The sequence below is a fragment of the Lepidochelys kempii genome, chromosome 18 (genome assembly GCF_965140285.1).
Source record: "Lepidochelys kempii isolate rLepKem1 chromosome 18, rLepKem1.hap1, whole genome shotgun sequence".
Classification (NCBI taxonomy): domain Eukaryota; kingdom Metazoa; phylum Chordata; order Testudines; family Cheloniidae; genus Lepidochelys; species Lepidochelys kempii.
In genome coordinates this window covers 14,149,719-14,168,684 of record NC_136397.1, presented here as the reverse complement: position 1 = coordinate 14,168,684, position 18,966 = coordinate 14,149,719, and the positions used below count along the sequence as shown (strand labels likewise).

At 42.2% G+C, this 18,966-nt stretch overlaps 1 protein-coding gene across 3 annotated transcripts in view; it reads right to left on the bottom strand.

Annotated features, from left to right (window-relative positions):
- The window catches only part of CTNNBIP1 (catenin beta interacting protein 1), a 63,887-nt gene that overhangs the window by 12,649 nt on the left and 32,272 nt on the right, over positions 1-18,966 (bottom strand). For all 3 annotated transcript variants that reach the window (XM_073316972.2, XM_073316971.2, XM_073316970.2), the window contains 2 exons: positions 17,560-17,681; positions 15,622-15,712 (listed from right to left, as the gene is read on the bottom strand). In XM_073316972.2, the coding sequence (XP_073173073.1) occupies positions 15,622-15,712; positions 17,560-17,655 (187 nt within the window). In that variant the 5' untranslated portion in view covers positions 17,656-17,681. The remainder of the gene's footprint in view (positions 1-15,621; positions 15,713-17,559; positions 17,682-18,966) is intronic.

Genomic DNA, 18,966 nt, shown 5'->3' with positions numbered 1-18,966 from the left:
ATCATGAGGTGTTTTTCCAGCATGGTAGTGCATATGCCGTCCCTATTGCTCTCACCCTTGCAGTACAGTTTTTGATAAAGTTAATCAACACTGGATTTTTTACATAAAGTTTAACAGCTTTATTTCCTCCTCCCATCCCTTTTTGATTCAGGGGGTGAGGTATTCATGTGGTAGTTGCATCCAAACCACTGTTTGCAAGAGCCTCAAGCAACTGTATTTAAACATAACAAGAATCCATCAAAAAACAGGTAACACCCCCCAGAGCAGCCAGGTGGATGGCTGAGTAAGCAGAAGGCACCACATGACACCCAGAAACATAACATATAGCACAAAGAAATTTACAGACATGTAATACTGATTCACAGGTAGCAGGCCCGGAGGGTGAAAACAAACCAGAACATTCCCATCCTGCAACAGAAGCAAGCCTCGGCTGTATTCCAGTGCTCCCAACTATGAAATCTAATAAATTGTGTGTCTAAGGGAGGAGGAGATACATTATTACAGAGAGCCACTGTTTGTCCAAACTGCAGTAGCCATGAATAACTTATCTGACAGGCTGTGAAATCTGAAGTTGTATGTCCATGTTCGGCCATGAGCACACAACTATCCAAGGCTTAAATTCTCAGAGTATTTCTTGGAGCCCCCGATGCCCCACCCCCATTAGGGGCTCCAGGCTTCAGCTGCAGGGCAGGGATCTCAGAGCTTCAGCCCCGTAGGGAACAGGGGGTGCTGGGGCTTGAGCCTGGCAGGGTGTGCCGGGGCTACCACAAGTTTGAAAATATTTACTGGAGCTCTGCTCTGGACACCTGTGGCTGAACTTAAACCCCGCAACTATCCCACCTTACTTTGAAACTGACTGTTTCTCACAATGGGTTCAAGTTTCTAGACAGCCTCAGGCCGAGTCAACTCCAACACACAATTGTGCCCTCTGGCCGCTGCATTTCATATGCTGGTTTGACATTCATATAGAACTTCATAGTTTATTGCCTTCAGTAATGATTCAAATGGACTCAGAGGACTCTTCAAAGCCTAGGTTTCGATTCCAAAAACTGCTATATGGCCTTAACCTCTCTGCCTCAGTTTCTCAGTCTGTAATATGGGAAGAACTCAGAGGGGTTTGAGGCTTAATGAGCATTTATAAGCACTTTGAGATCCATGTTTTAAAGTAACTGTAAGTGGCAAAATACTGTTCAATCCCACACAGTTCTCATTTCAGTTTCATTCAACTCTGTCTACGTATTCTGCCACTGGGTTTAATGGAGTTTATGGCGTAATGCGGGCCTGAGGCCCTGCATGAGCTGTCAAAACAGGGAGACAAGGCAAATGAGGTAATATCTTTTACTGGACCAACTTCTGTTATGGAAAGAGACAAGCTTTCAAGCTTACAGAGCTTTTTCTAGTCCAGACCTGAAGAAGAGCTCTGTGTAAGCTCAAAAGCTTGTCTCTTTTCACAACGAAGTGGGTCCAACAACAGGTATTATTGCCTCTGCAATATTCTGGGACCAGCACAGCTACAACACCACAAACAATAGTAAAAGCATGGTAAGGCACCGAGGTGCAGGGGGCAGACCTTGTTCATCAGCAAGACCTTATCAGAGACCTGACAGAACCAGACCCAAATTATGCTCAGAAGTAAGCACAAGATACCCATACTGGAGGAAGCCTATTAAAAGGTGGTGATCTCCCCAGAATCAACCCACAGTTGTGGAGCTAGCGGGAAAGGGAAGCAGCAACAATGAAAGAAGGAAAAAACATATGTAAAACTGCATCTCTATGCATGTTTTGTAAATCATTTAGATTTGTCCTTAGACTGAGTCTGGTAGTTAATCTAGGAATGAAGAATTCGGACTTCTAGGTCCTAGTTGTGCCAGACTGCCGTGGTCCCCTATGGAAATTCACTTCAACATCCTATGCCCTAGGTTTACCCCTCTGAAACAGAGACCTACTTCCTGGGGGAGGTGTGTGTGTGCCAACCACTTTAAGTTCCTTGGATAGAAGGCAGTACTGAAGTGTCAAGTACTAGATCTGTTTCCTCAACAGATGCTCACAGCCTTCACATGTTCGCAGTGGAAATGAGCAGCAGATGCTGCACTTCACAGAGATATGCATCTCACCCACACAGAGGCAGCATTGGTGGTGTCACTCAGAGAAGGAGCAAGGGCAAGACACAATTCTTGAACCCTGCGACTGAGCATAGTCTCAGACTGTGAGAAGGGGTTCCCCATCAAGGTAGGAGGGGAAAAGAGGGGGGAACAAGCTATACTAACTATACTATAAAAAAATAACTCTGCTAAAGATGAAGTGAGCTGTAGCTCATGAAAGCTTATGCTCTAAAAATTTGTTAGTCTCGAAGGTGCCACAAGTACTCCTTTTCTTTCTGCTAATGTAAAAACTATTTACAATATCTACTTACAGGCTAGAAGAAAGAAGCTGCAGAAATCTGGCCACAGACAATTCCAACTTAGGCCTTGCAGTGGTAAAAAGGAACTGGAGGGGTATCGGCCTGCACCATCTCTTACGCCCTCTGTCTGGAGCATGAGGAGAGCAACTGCACTTGTGTGGGCCAAAGGACACCACAGGTTAATAATCTCTTGACTCTAATGGCACACATGCATACCCATGTGTGAAGTACATATTGGGACCAGCATTTGAAGAAGAACACATCCTTGCTAAACAGGGACAGCTAGCATATATGCAATAGAACTGGAGTGGACCCTGTCATGAAATCTTTCATCCTTCACAACCTGCTTAGGGAGCGTTAGACTGCATGAAAATACGACAGCAGAAAGTTTGGGCACACTTTCCCAGGGAAAGTTCATACCATACCTGTAGCTGGGATCATTCTTAGAAGTCCACTCCAATGATCCCAGCTATCCAGAACTAAATAAAACCCACAACACAACAAGTTTGCTAAGCAGCCTGTGATCACATACCACGACAAGTATCTCTAGAGAACGGAGCAGGGGCTTTCATCTGGTGAGAGGACAACAAGGCTCAGAGGTCTTAGTGAACAGGGGCTCAGCCCCAAACTAACTTGCCTCTCACAAGGGATGTTTTCTTTGACATGAAAAAAAAAAAAAAAAAAACCAGCACAGAGTTTCCAAAGTTAAGATGGACCTTTGCCAAAAGCCTGGGATCCAGATAATAGGGTCCTGAACCATATTTACATTGAGCACATCCTTCACCAAGCATTTACACTTGCAGTAATTAAGGTATATCAAACAATGAAAAGGTGCATACTCAGACTAGACCTTCCAGTTCCTGCACATGCAACCCCTCTCTTCAAGACCCTTCAGAGTCCTTGGGCACTTGTTCCTGCCTTCAAATACAAACTTGTATTATGAGTCTGTATTTGAGGGTAGAAATATAAGCTCCAGAGCCCTGTTCCATGTTCCATCCTTCCTCTCCCAAAACCACCCCCTCAAACAAGACTGGACATTCAGAACCTTTAACAACAACATTTTTCAGGGCCTAGGTAGGTGTATGCACTCCCCATTACTTTATTTTTAAAATGTTACCTTATACACATTGGCTGATAGCCCTAATATTTAAACACCACCCCTAAATAGCATATATTCTATGTTAAGATGGACTAATGATGGTCTCCCCCTTATTAACTTTCCAAATAGATTGCTGCAATAGCATTAGAATCCCAGTTTCAAAACTGAACCCAAAGAAAGATACTCCTGGTGACTGGCAGGCGTTATTGCAATTGCAGATACGTGCCTATTACGGCAGCCTCTGCTTTCCCAGCCACATCAGTAAAGAGACAGGAGCTTGTCATGTTCACTCAGACTGCTGACACATAAGAATAGAAGCATCAGGGAGAGAGAACGGATGGAACCAGAATGACAAAATAGCCTGTCTACATGTGTGGTTGGGTACCATCTCCAGCATCTTGCACAGTTTGCAGGTTCTCACTCAGTGATAGTACTTCGATTTAACACCATTGCAGCACTTAATTTGGAAGATTACTAGCAGGTGGGAAGGAGTAATTTCTTAAAGAAACAATATCTAATTTAGGACAAGAGGAAATTTGGCACCTTGTGGGCCAGTCATCTGTGACAGTATCTTTTCCCAGGACTCTGGAACCTCAGCTTGTTCAGCTGAATATGGAAACATCACTGCTTTGATTATATGAATTTATTCATGTAGTCTAGCCATTTGGCTCTTTAAAAGGCAGGCAAAACATGCCCTAAAAACACAAATAAAATTACTTGAAGGTCAAGCAACTAGTGAATGGAGCTGAACAGTAGGGACAGCTGCAAGCAGCCACTGAGCTCAGCACTCTCCAGCAAGTTCATCTGCTAATCAGTGGGAATCAGTTTCAAAGGAGTGATTGCAAAAAGACAGACAAAGAACGTAGTTAAGTGAGCTGTCCTTCAGCACAGGAAACTCCACCTTAGCAAGGTTTACCTGAGTTGTTCATCTTTGCTGTGTGACTCCTAAGTGATGCATTGTAAATTGGGATAGTGAGACACAAGCTGTGTCTACATTAGAAAGGAAGCTCTCCTAGGAAGTCCACTCAATATGACACTCCTCCGGCCCTATAAATCATGAATATGATTAGGCTGCTGGCACAGACCTCTTCAGCATGAGTCAACCATACACTATCATGTGTTGTGTAATGTGGTTCAGCCCTGCGAATAACAGAAGCTAAACACTGTTCAGACATTCAGTTGAGTCAGAAATATGAAGCTCGTGTTTTAAAAAGTGATACAAAAGTGTATTTAACACTTTAGAACATCTAATGAGCTATTTCAAGTATCTTTTCAGTAACAAATCTATCCCCTTTCCCCTGAATGCTTTGCAACCACAAGCAAACTAAGCCACCTAAGTAGCTTTTAGGGATTAAAGGGTTAAACATCTCAAGCAGCTTACTTGAAGGATGCAGAACTGGAAAAAGAAGTATTTCTCTTTTGCTCAAACCCTTTACACATCCTCTTCTCCTGTCTCTGCCACCTACTCTCAAACACCTTTCAACGATTAGCCCTTTCCCTAAATCTCAGGTTTGGCACCCTAAAAATGTAATATGCAACTTTATAGAAGTACTAGACTCAGACAAGCAATGTGTGTATAGAAAGAGAAAAGTACTCTCTCAAAGAGAAAAGTTGAAGAGATGCTCTAGCCAATAACTCCATCCCTCCTCAATAACTACCCCAAATCTCACAGCAATAATCTCTTCTCCTCAGTTTACACTGTGGGCTTATTTTTAACACTCTAACACACAGCTAGAGTCTCTAACCCAGCCAGTGTGTTTGCAGCTCAGCTCTGTCCTCCCCAAGGGACATGCTTTCTTTAAAAAACAGCATGACATTCCTCTTGCTGTAGGAACAGTGCTGTAGTCCCCAAGGCCTTAAAAGTGAAACCCAGGTACTGTACTTTCTAGCTATATAGCTTCTGTTTTCCAGTTCAACCACACAGCAGTGAGTTATGTAGCCAAGCACAATTTAAAAACAAAAATACTGTATTTTTTACAAGGATATGTTTAGCTGAATACTTCAGTGCAAGATACATCTGAAGAGTGATGGAGACTTGGTGGAAAGCCATCAATTCACAAATTCAAACACAAGAAGCTTACAGTCTGAATCACTTTAGTATTTGCTGCAGTGAGGGGAGCGGGACTAGTGTGGAACAGATGGAAATTGCTTAGTTCCTTAGATCTTTCAGGACTTCTGAGCCCGTGAAGAAAAACCTTGAGTCTTAGTAACAAAATGTTTTGGAGTGGGGAAAGAGGAATAATTTACACTTATAAAAACACTACACTAATGGCCTCAACATTATATGGTTATAACATGGTTACGACTGCATTTAGTATCTTAACTGTAGAATACTGCAGTCTTTTTTTCTCATTAATGTAAATGGTGAGGGGTGGGGAGGGGGAGACATGAAGCTCAAAAAAGTTTAGTCTCTTTCACCAAGTCAGGGAGTAGAGAAGTCTGGCGCTTTCATACGGTCATTCTTGTTTTCCTGATAAGAGGCATCTCATCCCGTAGTTCAATCCCTTCCACTAGTACTTCATCTCTCTCTAGCAACTTTCAAAAATACTTCACAAACATTAGTTATACCTCCCAACACATCTGTGAAATAAGGAAGAATTATCATATTTTACAGATAGGCAGAGTGATTTTAAGGAACCTGCCCAAGGGTCAGAGCAGTCCGTGGTAGAGCTGAGGCTAGAACCCAGATGTGTGTGGACTCTCAGTCTTGTACTCTGACCAGTAATAGCCACTGGTCCGTGCTAAGGAAACGGCACCTGGAGAGATGTGCTGCAATTATAGTCAAGATTTTGATGAGGAGTTTGCAGGAAGTAGCCTCCTCTATGACCCTTGTCTTGTAGGGGACTGTCTCAGGGTTTGCTCCCTCACCCTACATTCTCTTTGCAAGTGGTCCCCACACTTATGTCAGTTCACTGCAGTGTCCTTTATTTACGTCTTATGCAACTTCATGTCCCATCACCAAGCTTCAATGCACCCCCGAGGCACAAGATGAGAGGGTGGGGAGAGAGGTCTCACATCTGCGATCCTGGGCTTCTTTGCCCTTCCTTCCAGCCTCCCCCTCTCGCATCTTGTCTCCCTTTTAACCCTCCCCAGCTGACAAGCCAAATCCCCTTGTTAACTAGTTAATCACCTGGTTCTAATAAATTATCTCCCAATTTTGGCCATGTGGGGGTGCTTGTCAAAGTGCACAGAGTGGTGAGCCAGCCCTTGACGACTCTCACTCCAGCACAGGGACTGAAATGAGGAACTCAAATCTGATTGCTAGAATTCAATCACACCCACAGCTAGCTTCATAAAACTGTTTGCTATACTCAGACACGTTTTATTTGTTCACAGCATTTATTACAGTAAAATTATGAACAATCAAGTCACTATTGTCAGTTGCATGGTATTTGGTTTGACATTTGCTAGAGCAACAAGGGTGGTATATCACAGATCACTGGAACAAGTTCATTGCCTGATTTGCACAGAGAAATACAACATGGAATCAAACTAAACTTGAAGCTTATACAATTGCCTGTCAAGAAAGCAAAATTCACCCTTATAGCACACACTATGAGATGCCTCTCAGGGGAGCAGCAATCACAAATGTAAAATGAGGTACATGACTAAGCCTAGAACAGGAGTTCGTAAGTTTTGTAAATTGATAGTTTTTGGAAAGCAGAGTGAGCGATGTAAGAGCACCAGATTTTGATCTGTTTTTTCCCCTTGGAATATAAGAGCAAACTGCAGAAAAAATTCTGAGTCTATTCCTTCGGGGCTATCTTTTAAATACATATATTATGGGAATTTTAAGGTGTTTCTTGATTACAGTTAGAGATTATTAGTGTCTATTTCTGACAGATCTTGTAATCCCCTAAAGCCTTTTGCCGACTATCAAGGTTGTAATTTAAACTTCAGGTTTTATTAATAGTGGCTCATTGAAGGTTTATGACTGGAACAGTTTTGTATTCAGCAGGGCTTACGATAAACTCACTCCCTCTGAAGTACCGTCTTGTTGCTGCAAGTAGACATTGTACAAGACTAGATACCCTGGTTGTAGAGCAGTGGTTCTCAAACGATTATACTGGTGACCCCTTTCACATAGCAAGCCTGAGTGCGACACCCTCCGCTTATAATATATAAACAAGTGTTTTTAATTTAACACCATTATAAATACTGGAGGAAAGGCGGGGCTCGGGGTGAAGGCTGACAGCTCACGACCCCCCATATAATAACCTCACAACCCCCTGATGGGTCCAGACCCCCAGTTTGAGAACCCCTGTTGCAGAGTGATTTCCAGCAGACACAAAAATAGTCTTGCTCAAATGGGCTGACAGGTACTTATTACGAAAGCTACCAAGGAACACAACAAAAGGAAGACCTCAGTGGTCTTGTCTCAGGTGAACGTATGGCAACCCAGCTAGCTGTCCTAGGAGAGCATTTCATGGGTACAGACTGCTTCAAACACAGACTAACACAAACTGCAACATGACTGAGGCTGTATGACCTACTTACAAGATTGTGGACATCTCCTCTGCAGTCTTTATCTAGTGCAGCTACAGGAAGCCCTAATTAAGTACCTCTGCCATCTACAAACCTTAGTTTACAATTAACTGGAATAAAGCATCTCCAAAATTGTATAAGAACAGTTATTTCACAACTGATACAGACTCCCAACTCACTGCTGTGTCAAGATCCATACATTTTAAGACCAAAAGGGACCATTGTGATAATCCATCACAACTTTTGGTAAATTGTTCCAATGATTAATTACCCTCACTGTTAAAAGTTTGCAACATCTCGTGCTTTATGTATTAGAACACACTGATCCATAAGCATTTAAGATCATTTGCTTGTCAGTGATTCAAAAATAGGTAGACACTTTTGACAGAGTGCCTCTCCCATTCCCCCTTTGCCCACTGGATCCTGCCTAAAGAGTTCAGAACCAGTGACTTAAACATTTCCATCATGCATATCTTCCTACCAGGTTACAGTAATATCAATTAAATCAAATTTATGCTCAATGAGAAATCCCAATGCCTCTTGTTTATTACCTAAGCTCCTGGCATTGGTTTATAGACAATTAAAAAATTTCTTCTTTTCATGGAATATCAGGGTTAGAAGGGACCTCAGGAGGTCATCTAGTCCAAACCCCTGGCTCAAAGCAGGAACAATCCCCAATTTTTATCCCAGATCCCTAAATGGCCCCCTCAAGGATTGAACTCACAACCCTGGGTTTAGCAGGTCAATGCTCAAACCACTGAGCTATCCCTCCCCCCTTTTCATGTCCCTTGGTGCCCTAATTTTTTTCTTGACATCTTGATTTTGTGCTAAATGAGTGCTCATTTGTTCCCCTTCTCATCCATCCCTTTTGTTTTAATGCCTTCCTGATTAATCTAGCCAGCCTGTTGCCCTAGCAAACTGGTTCCCCTTCTACTGAGATGAAGGACATTCAAGCTATACAGCCCTCTCCTCCCATAGGACAACTAACATTCCATAAAACTGACACCCTCTACCTTCACACCATTTACACAGCCAAAGGTTCACTTCCAGAATCTTCTGTCTTCACTTGTGGGACAAGGAGGACTTCTAAGAAGATCACTTGGACTTTCCACTCCTTCAGCATCCTTCTGAGTTTTCTGAAGTAATCTAATTTACAAGTTATCATCTGAAGCCAGTTCTTCCCAATCTTCTTAGCATAGATCCTTCACAAGGTTTTTCTGTCTTCCTTGGATGGGGAGAGATCTCCTCTTGGGCATGCTTGATAGTCTTGCATCCTGGAGTGAGCAGCCATCCTCAAGCAGAGGCTGGACCCCTTTCATAAAGGGTTTGGCCATGAAGTTCTCTCTCTCACTGCATTACATTTGTTGAAGAGAGATTTTCTTGCTCTGCAGAGTAAATTCCATTGCATAATCTCTGTTTGCTGTAAAAGATACTCACTTGACAGGGGAAAATTTAAGGCTCCAGGATTGTCGTTGGGTGCCTCCACTTTCATTGGCATTAGAACGGTGTGGGAAGTTGATCAAAATCTTTTATTGTTAACATAGTTACAAGTCTAAGAATGAACAAAATTAAGCCATAGGATCCCATATTTATTCTCCCTGAATGTCTAATGATAAGTGTGCTTAGTTTACAAGCTCAAGCAAGAAGGTTTTAACTGCCAGCATAATATGTATCATGATCTTTTCTTTCTGCTTGATATCACCACCACTAAGATCCTGGAAGGAAAGAGACTTCAGTTGGCAATTTGTGGAGTATGAGGTGACGGAACAGAATGCAGTTCATTATGTAGCTGTATTGGTTCTGCATGCAGTACTGGCAGCAAAGTACATATGATATATGCATCAATGCCCTTTCCAATTAAGCAAGGCTTGACCACATCACACCAGAACCATGCTTGTTACAACAATGGTTGACCACAGTCCTCTTAGCTCTTCTTGATTTGAGAGGACAAAAAGTGTTTTAAGATCGTCACATGAAAGGCAGTATACAAGTAAGGCAGTATACAAGTACAGTTGAACAGTTTATTCCATTTTTTATTACTGGTTTATACTGTACACAAATTAGATATTAGGATAGATATTAACTTGTCTTTTTTTTAAAAAAAGTATCATTCAGGACCTAAGAACTTCTAATCTTAATATCCTCTGTTGACCTCAGGAGAATTACTTACCTCTCTGCCTCCACTGCATGACAGCTAAAATGGGGATACTATTTTCCCTGCTTCACAAGCGTGAAGTGATTTTGTTAATGTCTGTACACCATTTGAAGAGTGGTATCTCCAAGGGAAATAGGCAAAAGGGAGGAAAAAACAGGAGAAACCTCTGTTGGCAAGTTCAGCTCTCACAAATTCCAAGTATGGTACATAATTATTCTACAGCATGCTTAGATTAGAGATGCAAATAGCTTTGTATAACACTAAAAGTCTCTCTGGTTCTATTGCATCATCTAGAATGCTAAGATTCCTGTTGGCTTTAACACATTGCTCCATACGCTGGGGAGAAGTTGGGCCATGAATTCCAACCCCTTCTGGTCTGTCTGTTGGGAGAATGAGATAGTACAGATGGTATAGGACAATTCAGGTTGAGAGTTACCTTTCTTCTGTCCCATTGCTGGAAGAAAAGATGAGGATTTCCCCTTGGCTGCCAAATCTTTGTAGGTGGGCCCAAAAACGTACATACCTTTTCCTAAATAAAAACTTTTTGCTTTTGCTTTGCAAAGGCTGAATAAACCTATGACAAGGAAGATCCCATAAAAGAAAAGAGGAGGAAGAGAACAGAAGAAAGAAATTCCTTTAAGAAGTTTTCAAGAATAAATTACAATTTAAGTACCTCACTGTGTGTCTAGAATAGAAGTTTTCAGCAAGAGATACTGCCATCTAGTGGAGAGGGAGCCTCCCTTAAGATACTAGATTTTAAGTAAGCCATTAGAGCAGAGGTGGGCAAACTATGGCCCACAGGCCAAATCCAGCCCGTGGGACTGTCCTGGCCGGCCCTTGAGCTCCCCACCAGCAAGGCTAGTCTGGCCCCATCCCTGCTGTCCCCCCTCCCCCACAGCCAGGCAGCCACATGGGCGGCACTCTGGGCAGCGGGGCTGTATGCTCCTGCAGGGCAGCGCGGCAACATGTCTGGCTCCGGCTGTGGGGCATGGCTACCAGACATACTGCTCTGAGGGGCATGATAATGGGGCCAGGGGATCCTGGGGGGCAGTCAGGGGATAGGGAGCACGGGGCAGTTGGATAGGTGTGGGAGTCCTGGGGGGCCTGTCAGGGGGCGGTTGGATGGGGCGATGATTCTGGGGGGGTGGTCAGGTGACGGGGAGTTGGAAAGGCGTGGGAGTCCCAGGGGTCCTGTCAGGGGTCGGGGTTGTGGATAGGGGTCGGGGCAGTCAGGGGACAGGGAGCAGGTGGGGTTGGATAAGGGGTGGGATCCCGGGGGGCGGGGGGGTCAGGGGACAAGGAGCAGGGGGGGTTGGATGGATTGGGGATTCTGAGGGGAGCACAGCCTTCCCTACCCGGCCCTCCACACAATTTTGCAACCCCAATGTGGCCCTCGGGCCAAGAAGTTTGCCCACCCCTACATGAGAGTCTTTGGGATTTGTATCAATTTATTTTTGAAGCCATAGTGAACTCTTCCTTTTTCCAGCAACATTAAACATGACATGAGATAAAGATGTCTGATGTGACTTCTGGCAAATCCATCACAACTGACATGTACGCTTAAAATGATACCACAGAAGAAACAAAGGGCAATATTGTGGTAACATACTTAAGTGCAATAGTTTATCTGTAGAAATTAATCCTGGGATGGTCAAAGTCTAGACCAATAAATTTTACAACACTCATGCCAATATGACAAATTAGAGCTCCCTCTTCGTTCCTCAAAGCAAATGAGAGTTGGTTAGGACTCGTGATTTACTTAACTCCTATTCTCCATACTACTCACTTTTACTTAACCTCATCATGTTCAAATTTGCCACCTGACTCTCTGGCTAGCGAGCCATTATCTCTCGCTTTATTTTGTTTTCTCCTCTCAAAAGGTGGATTTCTCTGGCTGTGGTCATGTTTCCAAAAGTTAAAGGGGAAAACTGGTCAGGCGGATTTGGTCTTCAAAGATAGAACTGGCTCTCATTTGATCACAGTGAGTACCAATGGGGAGGAATTTACTTCCACGAGAGAAGGGATATGGCCAGAGATTCCTTGGACTGAGCAGGAAGTATAAAGGAGATTAGCTGCAAAGAAGTCAGTAGTTATCTGTTCCGACAGAGGTTTAATGCATTGAAAGACGTATGAAGTTGCTAGAGTTACAATACCTGCATTGTTTCAGAGTAGCAGCCATGTTAGTCTGTATCCGCAAAAAGAAAAGGAGGACTTGTGGCACCTTAGAGACTAACAAATTTATTTGAGCATAAGCTGAAGTGAGCTGAAGCTCATGAAAGCTTATTACCTGCATTGAGTATATGTTATTCTTAGAGGAAGTAACTGATGGTCTTTTTTTTTTTTTTTTGGGGGGGGGGGGGGGTTAAAGAATGAACATCCAGATTTAAAACTGAAGACCAAGTTTATGAAGGTTGTGTTTGGAATTGTTCTCTAAATGATTTAGCTATACTAAATGTCTGATTCTATATTAAAATATGGGCTTTCTGGTAACAGGGCTCATCAACAACTTCCCCATCAAACCCAGATTTCATAATATGAATTTAGTTGAGCCAGTGCAGAACCCTTCAAAACAAGTGCTGGAGAATGAGGCAGTGAGGTACAGAACAGATTTATGGACTGGAATTAGACAACTACACCAGTGCCAAACAATTTCCCTCCCGCCAAAACTGATAAAGATTCAAAAGACCAAGAGCCAGTCCCATACTCAGTGAGTAAACAAAAAAAATAAGGCAACCTTACCATCCAAATAAGATTACACACAGTGCATCACCAAATGAAAACACCACAAGAAATAGTTTAGCATATATCAAAATAAATATGGAAGTTTTACTGCAATGTGTCCCTCTCCATCATCATCATCATGTTTCACAGTTCTTTATGGAAACAGGGAAATAGTGTAATGTAATCTAGAAACTTATTGAACCATAATGTGCAATATACATTAAAACGGCTCTGACATGAAGCATGGGGACCATTTTACCTGCCTGGGCCCTCAAAACTAATAGCCAGATCTCTCTATTGCATAAGAGATACTGTGCAATAGGCTATCCTAGCGCTTAAATTTAAGACTGTTTTGCCTCACAGAATTACAGAAATACAATATGGAATCCAATCAGATAAGGAGATTTCTCATACTGCTCAGCATTCAACCTAACTCTGCTGGCTCTGAGTTACCTGAACAGTCTTATAATGGACTCCTGTATTGACAAACATTTCACTCTGCTCACATATTCAGGTAAATGAGAAGGACAGAGTGGATGCTAAATGACTCCAGTTTATTCTGTGTGAGCCCTCACTTCAGTGTGATCAAACAGCTGCTTGCAGCTACATTAATTAAAACATCACAAGTACCAGGAATTCATTGTGTGGGTTAGAAATCTATTTCTACTTTTCCCATTTTATTTTCAGCTGTACAACAGCCAAACAGTTTGGAGAACAGAGAAAACTATGGAATCCCACGTTCCTCTAACTACAAAATTACATAAAAGCACTGTTATATTTAAGAATAAACCTCAACATTAAATTATTCATCTTCCTAGTACCCCTTCTAAAGCATTTCCTATACCTGTTTTTATATTTATATGTACCGCTGTAATCTAAGACCTCTGTGTTAGTTATTAGATAAACACAACTAAAAGAGGGTCCACATTCCAAACAATTTACCTATTCTTCTAGTCACACCTTAGCTTACCCAAAACTGAAAATTATAGACTCATTTACTTTTTACACACTTTATTGTTTGACTTTGTTTAATCACTTTCCTGCTGATATTCTTGCACAAGTGCCATACTGCTGCGTTTGAGTTTGCATCACTAGAGAAAATATTGAAATTCCCCACTAAAGAAGTTTTTAATTAAAAAGTCATGAAGTATTTCCATTCATTATTGTTCTGTGAACATCTTTCACCCCTTTTTTCTGGAGTAGGCTGGAGAAGAGAAGCACTACCATTCTGGGCATACACTACTTGACACTGTCAATTTAAAGGGAAAATCTTTCCGCAAGATTATTACAACCAGAGAAGCCTTGCACACGACTTTGAGAAAGGTAAAATGGTCAGTGAGAGAAGGCAACTCACGATGTGCTAGCACTTCCTTAGGAATGGGGATGAACAAAGAAGCGTTGAGCTCATGTTCTGGTAAGATATCTCCTTTCTATCTTTCCAGAAAGGAGGACTGCAGTTTGTGCACTTTAACACATATAACATAGTCCACAGATCATTCCCAGCTAGAGAGATAGTGACAAAATTCAGACCACAGCTAGCGCAGGCAGATGAGCCACAGCATGTATGGTAAATGCAGGTTCAGAGATGTTGGGTGCCCCACACATGCCTGAAATTCAACTACAGCCCCAAAAGAAGAAAAACAAATACAGTTATATGAATGAATAGAAAGTATTGGGCGGTCATGGCCTACAGTCAATTGGGAGAATTTGGCTTTCAGTGTTCTAAGTAGTCATGAATAATATTGACAGAGACAAGGTGGGTGAGGTAATATCTTTTATCAAGCCAACTTCTGTGGGCAAAAGAGACAAGCTTGAGAGATCTATAGAGCTCTCTGACAGGTCTCACCTTGTGTGTCTCTCTCATATCCTGGGACCAACAAGGCTATCACAACACTGCAAAGAACAATACTATTTATTATAAAACTGCTCATCCTAAAAGATACCAAATACATCCAGGATTCACTTCACTCATCACTGAGATGCAGCCATCTGTTTAACAGTGCACGGCAACACTCCTCCACAGTTTACGTCAAAAAATGAACTGTGTATCTCTCAGACTACAGGAAGGATTTATGTAGGTGGAATGTAATTACCCAAATACAGGTACCTAACTCAATGCTTACCGAGATTATGCTCAAAGATTAAGTCGACATTAGAAGCCTGGCAGGCACAGGGCAAATGAATCCACCAGAATATGCAGTGTCATGAACGACAAGCAAAATGTGACAGTTCTTTCCATGACAGCAAAGATCATTCAGCTTTTGCCTCTTCAGAGAATGAAGATGCACCAAATTATGACAATGGCCAGTTTTCTGTGGGCTGCAAACCCTTCTGCAGTTCTTATCAATTCAAGTGACGTCTCCCTTATTTGAGACAAAGTCAGATCACTTATCTAGCCATTGACAGAGAGACATGGAGAGACAGATGCATGCTCTTTCTGATGGTCAATCATTGTATCTGAATTAAGGTTTCCTTTTTGTTCAACATGTACAACATCCAAAAATATGCATCAGACCAAAATGCCTCAGGAACAGCATTAGCTGGAAATGAGTTAAAACTAGTTTCAGGTACTATACCTCCCCTCTATAAAGTAGTTTTGCCAATTGGGGTGTGGGGGTGTCAGGGGGGACTTAGTCATTTTTCTCTTTTTAAAGACATTTTTTTCTTTCCAGTGTTGCTGTGTGAAAGCCCTTTTCAAACAGGAAAAACTGCTGTACAGATTGAAAGCACTGGTAAATCTTCCCCTTTGCTGGTACTCACCCTGATCAATAGAGTGCTGAGGAAGCTGGCTAAGTTGGCTATTCACTACACCTGCATACGTCCGCAAGAATTCCTCTTCACTGGCAGTCAACTGGGAAATGTGCAAAAAATGAAAGGATGAATAGCAGGAAACAGACTATTGACAAATACCAGTGCCTTCTCCATATCAGTCCATGTACAATTTTAATTCATTTAAAGCATCTAACTCCAATTGGACCCAACTCCTTCCTTGCTACCATATTCTGATTTTTCAGACTCTTACACTTCAAAAGCAAAGAGTACAATCCCACAACCCATACTCACTTGAAAAGTGAACTATCACAAGGATGGATGGAGTGACTTTTCCTTTCCTCTACGTCTTCAGATTTATATCCTCACTGCGCAAACCTAATTGAGGTTAATTGTACAGTATACCTGAAGGTATTTTCTGACCTCTAATATGAGTACCCTACTACTGCTGATGACATGCAAGATGGAAAGAACTTAACTTGAACATTAGAGCCCACAGCAAATTTGTGGTGCTGCTCTTAGAAGGGACTGCTTTTTATTTGTTAACTGAGTGAATTGTACATAGAAATCAGTGGGACCCAATCAATACAGAATCCCACAATCCAGATCTTTTTTTTAAATCAGACCCACTTCATCTACAATTTTTAATTTTACAAATACTATATGAATTCCCTAAAAAATTATGAAAACTATAAACCTATTTATACAAACTTGGGTGCATGAGCCATGTCTATATTCACAGCAGCCCTGCTCTTCTAGTGCTAGAATCAGTGATCTCTACATGCACTTAGACCTTGGGTCAGTTAGCAGTACCCCTAGAATCTCATCCAATCCCAGCTCATATAATGCCATAGAGCAACAGTGGCCGATGCACGAATCCATCCACTTGCAGATTGGCTTCAGAGCTACCATCAATAATTACTTCCTTTAATTTTCTAGTTTATTACAGTATTTAGAAAACTTGGTGTGTACAAAAAAAAGACAGCAAAAGTTCAGGCCCGATTTCAACCACTGCACACTTCACAATTTATTTTTGGCCTAAGCTTCATCTCTGGATAAATCAACAGTGGCCAAAACAATTTGGCAAAAAAACAGACCATCCCCTGCCCATGCCAATTAACGTTATTTCAGAAATAAAAGAAAGTTAGGGCTTGTCTACATGGTGCTTTATTCCCCACTAGAGAAGTGTCACTTTTAGTCTGTGATATGCCAGTGCAGAGTAATTGGCCTGTATGGACCCTGCCCTGCTGCTGTGCACTACAAGTTCCCTAGTGTGCATTAATGTAGTCCCATTTCAAACAGTACTACATTAACTCGCACTAGGGAAACTTTTTGTGCACACCAACAGGATCCACATAGGCCAGTTAGTGAACAAAATGCTAGTTCACACTAAAATGAACACCCCTCTGGTTCGAGCTAAAGCACCATGTAGACAAGCCCTCATGCACTGAAGGCCACTGTGGCCTGCTCAAATTTAAATCGACATAGCTACGATACTCGGAGTGTGAAAAGTCCACACCTTGAGCAGCCTAGCTATGCTGACCTAATGCTCTAAGTCGATGCAGCCACACTGATGGAAGAATGCTTCTGTTGACCTAGCAGCCATTGCTCAGATAGGCATTGTTCCTACAATGATGAAAAACCCCTTCTGCTGCTATAAACTGTGTCTCCACTAGGGGGTTATGCTGGCATAGTTACAATGCCATAGCTATGCTGCTGTACTCCCTGTACTATAGGCATGACCAAAATGTGTGCTGCAAGAGTGAATTCCAGAGCAAGTGGCCCCTCCACACATCTTAAAAGAATTTGACGGCGTTTAACCCTGGCGACAGGGAATGGGAACATCCCAGTTGGCCACAAATTCCATGACGGGGTGGAAGAAGGTGGCGGTTAAGTTCTGATACTTTTTCAGAACTCCATTAAACTTACATTTGATCCCATCTTCCTAAGCATGAGCAGAACTCTCACTTTCTGTTGGATGTACATCTCCTCCGGACTCTTCCCGGGGACGCCCTCACGGTTCATTCCCCTCCTCCCAGCTCCTGGGACTCCTGCAGATGTAACAAAACCAGAATGAAGTGAACTGATAGTTATGGTTTGATATGCATAACTGGAGAGTTCTATTTCCAAAACACCTATTTTTCACCATAGGTCAAAATACTTCATAAGTTGGTTTGACAACTAGGCTGGGATGGTTTGGTAATCTAACTTCTGACAGGCAGGAAGAGGCCCAAGTCATTCCATTGTAAAAAGCAAACCAGACAGTGGATTTGGAAAATAAACCCATCACAAATCTGGCAGCAGGAGCTGGCTGAGCAGAGTTTGCACCCCCATAATACTTGCACCACTGACTGTGGTTGGGGAAGGGCACAGAGTAGCTAGGTATCCCCTCACACCAAGTATGTGGGATTAAATTATACGGGCAGAGATACCATGATAGAAAAAAGCTCATCTACTGACCTCATGACTGAGGGCAAGGAAGCGTTTTATGGAAATAGCAGTTGGAGATTTACATCCAGTGTGTGTGTGCTCACAGTAGCCCTCCATTTTGTTGCAGGAGTAGGTGGAAATTGCTTAAATTCCATAATCTGGCATTTTTATCAACCCACAGACTAAATGTTTTCAATTATAATCCACAACTACTATGAATACACACACTGCATGTCAGTTCATTCAGAGTCAAGGTTCAGTAAATTCTTAACTACAAGATGTTCTGAAAATTAAGATGCTTCACACAATATTCACTCACAAAATAGACTAGGAAACTAACAGCTACTGTGCACCAGCTCCAGACCTGTGCACCACAGAAACTTAATCCCCTCCAGGGAATTCCTTCATGGAAATGCAAGCCTGGTATTGCTCCACACTGCATATCTAGCAGACGTCCTCAGTCCTACCTTCCGCAGTTAGTTTTCACGCTCCAAATTCAGCCCTGTGCTGAGTTGTCAGCCTTATGATTCCTGGCAGGTTTCAGTAATCCAGGGAACACATCAGACTCATCAAGGCACTACTGCTAAAGACTTTGGAGCACCAGGTTTAGACAAGCTTTTTTATTTATTTATTTATTTTAAGCAAGTCAGACTTCTCCTATTCTCCTTGATTATAACTTTTAAAGAGGAAAAGTAATTAGGACATGGAAAGAGTTCAGGTTACATATTGGCATTCCTGGATGACTCAGTAATTATTGGTTTCAGAGTAACAGCCATGTTAGTCTGTATTCGCAAAAAGAAAAGGAGTACTTGTGGCACCTTAGAGACTAACCAATTTATTTGAGCATAAGCTTTCGTGAGCTACAGCTCACTTCATTGGAGTGAGTTTGTGGGGGGGGGGGGTGAG